This window comes from Elephantulus edwardii, unplaced genomic scaffold (assembly GCF_000299155.1).
Source record: "Elephantulus edwardii isolate Elephantulus edwardi_28Jun2011 unplaced genomic scaffold, EleEdw1.0 scaffold00002, whole genome shotgun sequence".
In the NCBI taxonomy this organism is placed as follows: Eukaryota; Metazoa; Chordata; class Mammalia; order Macroscelidea; family Macroscelididae; genus Elephantulus; species Elephantulus edwardii.
Genome location: NW_006399752.1, coordinates 13,511,882 through 13,521,155, shown reverse-complemented (window position 1 = coordinate 13,521,155; position 9,274 = coordinate 13,511,882). Strand labels below are relative to the sequence as shown.

At 40.0% G+C, this 9,274-nt stretch overlaps 1 protein-coding gene across 1 annotated transcript in view; it reads right to left on the bottom strand.

Moving 5' to 3' along the window:
• Nucleotides 1-9,274, bottom strand: part of MCM9 (minichromosome maintenance complex component 9) — a 122,938-nt gene that overhangs the window by 38,160 nt on the left and 75,504 nt on the right. The window contains exon 7 of the mRNA XM_006878997.1: nucleotides 1,256-1,430. Coding sequence (XP_006879059.1) covers nucleotides 1,256-1,430 — 175 coding nt within the window. The remainder of the gene's footprint in view (nucleotides 1-1,255; nucleotides 1,431-9,274) is intronic.

Genomic DNA, 9,274 nt, shown 5'->3' with positions numbered 1-9,274 from the left:
GATATATGATTGAGTATTATGGTTAGCACAGGAGTCAGAATTAAGGTTGCATACAGAAGTGTACTCAGTGGGGGGGAGGGGAGTATGTGGGGATTGTATACCAATGAAGGAATTTTTTTTCTTTTCTTTTTCTTTTCAAAGAGAGGAGCGAACTGGTGGGGAGGGGTGGGCAGGGAGAAAAGTGCAGCAATGAATGAATGGAAATCCAAAATCTCTATAAATGTTTATTAAAATTAATAAAAATGAAAAAACAAACAAAATGTCAAAAAAATATGGATTGAAGCTCAACATCAAGAAAACAATCTCATCACTGGGCCAATTGGTAGCATCAGTATGGATGGTGAAGAGATTGAGATAGTTTTAGTTTGCTTGGCTCCACAGTCAACACACTTGGTAAAATAGCAGTCAGGAAATCAAGAGACGAAATGCATTGGGAAAGAGTACTGAGGAGCAAAGACGTCAGGCTGGAGACTAAGGTGAGCCTGATCTGGGCTATAGTTTTCACAATTGTGTGCTATGCATCAGAGAGCTGGATGGTGCACAGGGATGATAGAAAGAGAATTGATGCCTTTGAGCTGTGGCGCTGGAGAAGAGTGTTGAATATACCATGGATTGCCAGGAGAACAAACAGGTTTGTCCTAGAGAAGGTGAAATCAGCATGCTCCTTGGAGGCAAGGATTCTGAAGCTTTGTCTGACATACTTCAGGCATGCTGCAAGGAGGGACCAATTCTTGAAGAGGGACATCATGTTTCAGAAAATGGAGGGATAGCACAGGAGAGGAAGACCCCCGAGGAGATGGATCGATTCAGTGATTGGGGTGTTGGAACTAAGTGTGTCGGAGACAGTGAGGCTGGCACAGGATAGAGCAGGATTTAGGGCTCTTGTACATGCAAGCAACTCAACAGCACTTAACAACAACAACATAATAGTTAACACTAAGGAAATAAATGTTTCTTGAATAAAAGAGATTAATTCAAATCCCATATTGAAAAATCATCCATGAGTACCTTACAAGTACTCATTCTACTTTACTTTTCTCTTTTTTTTCTCCATTTCTTTTCTTTTCTTTTCTCTATTTTCACTTCCAATATACCTGCATAGTCTGATAAGGGAAACTTTAATATGAGAATTGAAGAATGAAATCTGGTAATTACAAAAAGGCCCAAACATACCCATCAAGGTTCCCTAACCAAATGTTAAATAATCTTACTATTCCCATAGAGTTTAAGAACAGTAAAAGAAACACTCTCTTACCCAGCCTTTGCAACACTTATGGTTTGTTGCTCCATCGCTTCATGGATACTCGTTCTATCATGCTCCTTGAGACTGTTAAACTCATCGATACAGCAAAGTCCTGAATCTGCAAGCACTAATGCTCCAGCCTCCAAGTTCCATTCTCCGGAATCTTTCACAGCAGTTACTGTCAGACCTGAGGAAAACGGAAGTTTATTTCAACTTTTTATTCTCCAAAGTGTATCTTACATCTGTAAGGGGAAGCTATGGCTACATTTTATGGAAAAGCATATAGAGTCAAGTTTCTATTTGTTGTCAATTAAAAATTGAAGGCATCAAAACAAATGTTTCAGGTGTGACCCAGTCACTGAAAGACCTTAGAAGTTTCCATGTGTTACTGACGGAATATTCTGTAGACAAGCCCTCTATGATTTGTCTCTCCTTGGTAGTTGCATTACTTAAAGAGGAAACAGATCTTCGAAGCCCTTATAACAAGAAGTTCTGTATTAAGGTGATTGCAGACAAGTGTCCAAACAACAGAGAACAGTATGAGAAGGGAAAAGTATGCTCTCAGTCACATTATGAGGAACAAACTTGCTCAATCTGGCAAAGGAAATTTTAAAAAGCTATATACTAACATATTTAGTGATGAAAGATGGAGTGATTCTTCTCATCTCCAGTATTAGAACAAGGCAAGGAGATCTGTTCTCATCATTCTTATTAAAAATCATAATGGAGCATCTATCTAGGGAAGAAAGGAAAAGAAAGGACATATAGATTCAAAAGAGTGAAAAATTAGAACTGTTTCCTTTTGCAGTCAAGAGATTATATAGAAAATATAAATAAATTACAAAAAAAGCTACTAGAATAAGTGAATATAGCAAAGTCACAGACTGGAAGTTCATAAGTAAAATAAATATATGTATATACTAGGAGCGAACAATTAGAAGTTAAGATTAGTACAATTTGCAATAGTACTCATACCAATGAAATCTTTTGGGACATAAAATTAAATTAAATTTGCACAAAATCTTATATTAAAACTAGAAAACAATGATGAAAGAAGTCAAAGAAGACTGAGACCTACTCCATATTAACAGATTGAGACTCAAATAGTTAAACTATTAATGCCTCAAAATGCTCTACAGCAGATTCACTACAATTTCAAACAATATTCTTACAAGTTTCACTTTGAAGAAATAAAATTGTTGATTCTAAAATTTGTTATCAGTAGGTAATAGAATGTAAAAGGAACAAGGGCCACATAGAGATGGCCATAATGTGGGACTGTCTCCACCAATGACATCCACACACAGAACGAATTCCCATGTGGTCAGACATGTTCTACATGTTCCCACACCTCCTTCTACTAATTCCAACACCAATTTTACTGCTCTGCTTGTTCTAAGATTTGTTGAGATACCTCAAAGACCAAACAGAACCATATTGAGGAAGTCAAAAGGCTGTAATTCGGGTTGGCAGCAAATACACTCACTCAGTCAGGACAGCTTCTGAAATGTGCTCACATGCACCTAGCCTTCAGCCTCAGAACTTTGGGTCGGTGTTAAAAAACTCTTAGTTTAGCAAAGTATGGGTCTTCCCCACTCCACCCACCCCATCTTCCAACAAACTTGGGCAAAGTCTCTCAGCTCTGATTCGGTGGTGTAGCAGTTCCAAGGTCAACTCTGTCTCGTATCAGGACTCTGCTTCTCTGCTATAGGCACTGCTGCTCTCCTGTCAGTCTGGCTAGTGCAAGAATCTCTGGGTCCAAGGGCGCTCTACATTCTCCTGCTGCTTTTTTTGCTGAGGGTGAGATTCTATAAATCTACTGCTCAATCAACTCTATTTTATTCTATTTTAACCATCTCCTACGGATAGGCTAACATTCTATTAGTATATTCCCTCCTGCCCTCATGGCAAAGTCAAAGTCAATGGCTAGGAAAACCATTTTGAACATTAAACCCTTAACATCACATGGAACTAGAATAGCTAAACCAAAGAATAAAATTGAAGATTCTCTGGTGGCCTAATTGGCTGCTCTGAAGTACTGAAGGTTCAAGGCCACCAGCTGCTTTGTGGAAGGATTGGCAGTCTCCTCCCAAACAATATTGCTTCTGAAAACCCACTGGAGGTCAGCTATGGGTCAGTTCCAACTCTATGGTATATAGCAATAACATGATCCAATATAGAGGTTTCCTATTAAACTAAACAATTCATCATGGGACTAGTTAACACATGGACAGATATTGTTGTTTTAATATGTTGTCAAGTATGATTTATAGTGACCCTATGAACATCAGATCTGAACCCTGTCCTATCCTGTGCCACCTCACAATCTCCGACACACTTAAGCCCTCTGCTGCAGTGACTGTGTCAACCCACCTAGTTGTGGGTTTTCCTCACCTTCACCATTCCGCCCCCTTCCCAAGCATAATGTCCCTCTCCAAAAACAACCTGTCCTAGCAACATGCCCAAATTATGTGAGACAAAGCTTCATCATCATTGCCTCTGGCTATCTTCTCCAAGACATATCTGTTCACTTGGCAGCCCATGGGATCTTCAGCACTCTTCTCTAACACAAGTCAAAGACATCAACTCTTCTTCTGTCATCCTTAGTCACTGTCTAGCTCACATATGCTTAACAAGGGCCTGAAAAACCCATGGTCTGAATCGGGCACACCTTAGTCCTCAAAGTGACAACATTGCTCCTCAATAACTTGGAGGTAACTGACTACACATTTTCCCAGTGCAATACATCTTCTGATTTCCTGACTGCTAGGGCCAAGTGTATTTTGTGGATCCAAGTAAGACGAAGTCATTGACAGTCTCAATCTTTTCTACTTCTGTCATGATATTCTGTTTTCTTGACATTGAGAAGCAATCCATATTGAAGGCTGCATGTTTGAGCTTCTGTGGTTAGTGCTTCAAATCCACCTTACACTCAGCAAGCAAAGTTGTGTTATCTGTATTAACGCAAGTTGTTAATAAGTCGCCTTCCATTCTTGATGTCACATTTCTTTTCATAGACTCCAGCTTCTCAGCATACAGACTGATTTCATATGGAGAAAGGACACAATGCTAACGCACATCTTTTCTAATTTTAAACCACAGAGTGTTCTGTTGTTTTGTTTGGAAAATAGCATCATGGTCTAGAAATAGGTTTTGCATGAACATGATTAAGTGTTCTGGAATTCCCCTTCTTTTCTATGTTAGCCATAATTTGTTATGATCCACACAGTCAAATGCCTCTGCACAGTCAATAAAGCACAAATAGACATTCTTTGATATTCTTTGCTTTCAGCCAGGATCCATCTGACATCAGCAATGGTATATTTGGTGCCATGGCCTCATCGAAGTCCGTCTTGAACATCTGGCAATTGTCTATGTACTCTTATAGCTGTTTTTGAATGATCCTCAGCAGTATTTTGTTTTAATGTGATGTTAGTAATATAGCTTGATCATTTCCATATTTGGTTGGATCACCATTCTTAGGAATGGAAACAAACATGGACCTCTTCCAGGTCCTCCAAATTTTCTAGCATATACTGGTGAGCATGCCCAGGGCTGCATCTGTCATTTGTAACATTTTTACTGGTACCCCACTGATCTTATTTTTTGCCAATGCCTTCAATGCAGCTTGAACCTCTTCCTTCATAACAGAGAATCTAATGCATAGGAAATTTCATGGAGAAAGGTTAATTTGTCCAACAGATAGTATTAGAATAACTGCATCCTTTCCATACCTTTGCAATCTATATGCAGAACAGATCATCTGAGACGCTGGGCTGTATGAGGAGGAATGTGGCATCAGGATTGGAGGAAGATTCCTCAACTACCTGTGTTATGCAGATGAAACAATCCTGCTTGCTGAAACTGAGGATGATCTAAAGCATTTGCTGTAGAAGGTCAAGGACTGTAGCCTTCAATATGGATTGAAGGTCAACATCAAGAAAACAAAGATTCTCACCACTGGGCCAATTGGTAGCATCATTATAGATTGTGAAGAGATTAAGACTGTCAACAGTTTTAGTTTAGTTGGCTCCACAATCCACACTCTTGGTACTAGGTGCCAGAAAATTAAGAGACAAATTGCATTGGGAAAGTCAGCTGCCAGGGACTTCTCCAGAGTACTGAAGAGCAACAATATCAGTCTAGAGACTAAGGTGTGTGTGATCCAGGCCATTGTCTTAGCAATTGCTTGCTATGCGTCAAAGAGCTGGACAATGACTAGGGATGATAGAGAATTGATGACTTTGAGTTGTGGTGCTGGAGAAGAGTGTTGAATATACCATAGGCTGCTAGGAGAACAAACAGGTTCATCCTGGAGAGGGTGAAAACATGTTGATCCTTAGAGGCAAGGATTCTGAAGTTTCGTCTGATATACTTTGGACATGTTACAAGGAGGGACTAGTTCTTGGAGTGGGACATCATGTTTGAAAAGGTGGAGGGACAGAACAGGAGAGGAAGACACCCAATGAGATAGATTGATTCAGTAACTGGGGTAATGGGGGTAAGTTTGTCAGAGACAATAAGGTTGGCACAGGACAGAGCAGGGTTTATGGCTCTTGTACATAGGGTTGCTGTGAGTCACAAGTGACCTGACGACACATAACAACAACAACAACAACATGACTAAAAAAAAACAACACCCCAAATACCACTAAACAACAAAACTTGATCTATACCTCACTTCTAATATAAGAATTAACTAAAATGATCTATCTTCTCAGGCATAATATGAGTAACTGAAAAAAGTGTAGAAGAAAATTGCTATGACTTTTAACCTGGAAAAGACTGCTTATATACTATTAAGTGCTAATATTGGTACTAGTCTCTCTCACTCTCACAGAAAAAAGGCTGGAAGCTGGGTCTCTCACAGGAAACAGGAAAGCAATATAAAGACAATTGTGTGAACTAACTGGGTGATAAGGAATTTGATGGTAGCACTTTTGGTAGAAACTGGTATCACACAAAAGCACAATCTTGCTGAAGATTATCTGGAAACAACTAAAATAGTACATTGACAGAAAACTGCCAGAAACTTAAGTCGGGTTTAGAACAGGTTGAACTAGGGATAAAACTGTCAATGTCAGATGGATCGTGGCTAAAAACAGAGTACCAGAAGAATATCTATTTGTATTTTATCAACAGTGCAAAGGCATTTGACTGTGTAGATCACAGCAAATTATGACTAACATTGAGAAGAACAAGAATCCCAGAACACTTCATTGTGCTCATGTGAAACCTAGACCTAGACCAGGAAGCTGTTGTCTGAACAGAACAAGGGAACACTTACTCTTCCCTCATTTGGGTTTGTTTTATTGTTGTTCGTTTATTGTGAACATGGTTCAAAGTAAAAAAATGGTGTGTTTCAGGGATGTGTCTTTTCTCCATAACATTTCATTCTATATGCAGATCATTCAGGAGGCTGGATTTTATGAAGAAGAATGTGGCATCAACAATCTGTGTTATGCAGATGACAAAATCCTGTTTACTGAAACTGAGGAAGAATTGAAGCATCTGCTGTAGAAGGTCAAAGACTGCAGTCTTCAATATCAAATGCATCTCAAAATCCAGAAAACAAAGATCCTCACCACTGGGTCAATTGGCACCAACATGACAGATGGAGAAAAGAATGATGTTTTTAACAATTCATGTTGCTCTGATCCACAATCAATACTCTTGGCACTAGCAGTCAGGAAATCAAAAGGTGAGTTGCTTTGGGAAAGTTTGCCCTCAAGGGCCTCTCCAGCATGGTAGAGAGCAAAGATATCAGTCTAGAGACTAAGGTGTGCCTGATTCCAGGCCACAGTCTCAACTGCTTGCTGTGCATCTGAGATCTGGAAAATTACTAAAAAGCCATTATTCTTCCATAGAAGAACTGAAGCCTTTGAGTTGTGGTGCTGAAGAAGAGTACCAAACATAACCAGGGAATGAAAAGAGAACAAACAGGTCTGTCCTGGAAAGGGTGAAACCAGGTTGTTCCTTGGAGGCAAATATTCCCCGCCCTTCATATTCCTGCCCCCCCCCGTAATGTAAATTGTGTTTTACACAATCTTTCACTTAGATTGTGCTTCATACAATCATTCATATATATTGTATTTTATATAATCAGTTACTATTATCTGTCTTGGAAAAAGTGCAGCCAGAGGACTCCTTGGAAGCAAAGACGGTGAAGCTCCATACTTTAGATATGCAGCTAGGTGAGGCTATTCCTTGGAAAAGGACATTATGCTTGGAAAGATGGAGGGTCAGTAAAAGAGAGGAAGATGCCCAATGAGATGGACTGATGAGGATGGCACAGGATAGGGCAAAGGGTCTAGGGTTGCTATCAGTCATATTCAACTTCATGGCACCTAACAACAATTGATCTATGTTTATTATTATCCGGGCTTTTCAAGTTTCCATTATTCCATTAAGTCTTTCCTACACACACAGACACACCATCCACTCACTAAACTCAGTGTTATTCTAGGGATTTTGAGGCTCCATCTCACGGACTTTGGGTATGTTTCTAGGAGGGACCAGTCCTTGAAGAAGGACATCATACTTAGCATCACAGAGGGTCAGTGTAGAAGAGGAAAACCCTAAATGAGGGGGATTGACACCGTTATTGTGGCAGTGGGGTCAAGTGTGTCAGAGATGGTGAGGCTGGCTCAGGATTAGAGCCATTGTTTATAGGATTGCTATGAGTTGTGGGGGACTGGATGGCACATAACAGCAACAGCCAGGAAGTTGACCCTTCTCAAGGAATGAAAGGGAATCAAACCACAGCCAATTCCACAAATCCCTAGGCAGGGAGGACTAGGCTATGAACAGCCTCATGAGACTGGGAGGCAATAAAGGCAGTGTCTATCAAGGGGGTAAGAGTAATCCACGTCTTTGAGTTGTGGTTCTGGGGAGGAGTATTGAACATACCATGGACTGCCAAGAGAACAAACAGGTCCATCCTGGAGAGAGTGAAATTATTAGGCTGCTCCTTGGAGGCAAAGATTTTAAAATTCAATCTCACACACTTTGGGGATATTTCCAGGTGGGATCAGTCCTTGGAGAAGGAAATCATGCTTGAAAGGGTAGAGGGACAGCAGAGGAGAGGAAGACCCTTGATGATATGAATTGACACAGGACTGTGACAATGGAGGTGTCAGAGACAGTGAGATTTGCTCAGGGTAGGGCAGAGTTCAGAGGTATTGTTCATAGGATTGCTGTGAGTTGCAGGAGACTTCAAGCACGTAACAACCACCACCACAGCACTGAGGGAATCTTTCTCCTTGGCGGCACCATAACAAAAGGTGTGGCTCCATCCTTGTCTTTCCAGTGGTGTCCTCCCTTTTTCCTTCTGGTATCCTTCTGTTTCACGTTAACTCTTTTGTATGGCCTACCTCTCTCCACTTATGCCTCAATTTTTTTGCCCTAATAAATCTTCTTCACTTTTTTTCCCCCCTTCAAATGCCTCTGTATGTGTGTGTGTCTGGTCACTTACCTACAGTAATCTCAACTTACCCCTACTCGGGAAAAACTGAAATACAGTGAGTGGTGAAGAGTTAAAAAGAACTCTGGTTTTAGCATGTTTCACATATCACAAAAAAAGCCAAGTCCATAAAGTAAAATTTGATAGGTTTGTTTTCAACAAAATTAAGAACTTTTGTTCTTATAAAGATAATGTTAAGATAAAAGATGTACAAGAGACTATTAAACTCATCAACAGAGCAAAGACCCAAATCTGCAAACACTTACGCTTCAGCCTCCAATTTCATCTTTACATATGTATATTCACACATGTTTTTACATTAGGCATCGGAGAGATGAGATGGACTGGGATGGGGCATTTTGAGTCAGATGACCATATGATATATTACTCTGGAGATGAAAAGACAAGGAAAAATGGGGCTGCCTTTATAGTAAAAAAAGTAATTTTTAGATCCATCTTGAAGTACAACACCGTGAGTGACAGGATTATATCCATACGCTTACAAGGAAGCCCAGTGAATACCACTATCATTCAGATATATGCACCAACAACCAGAGCCAAAGAAGAAG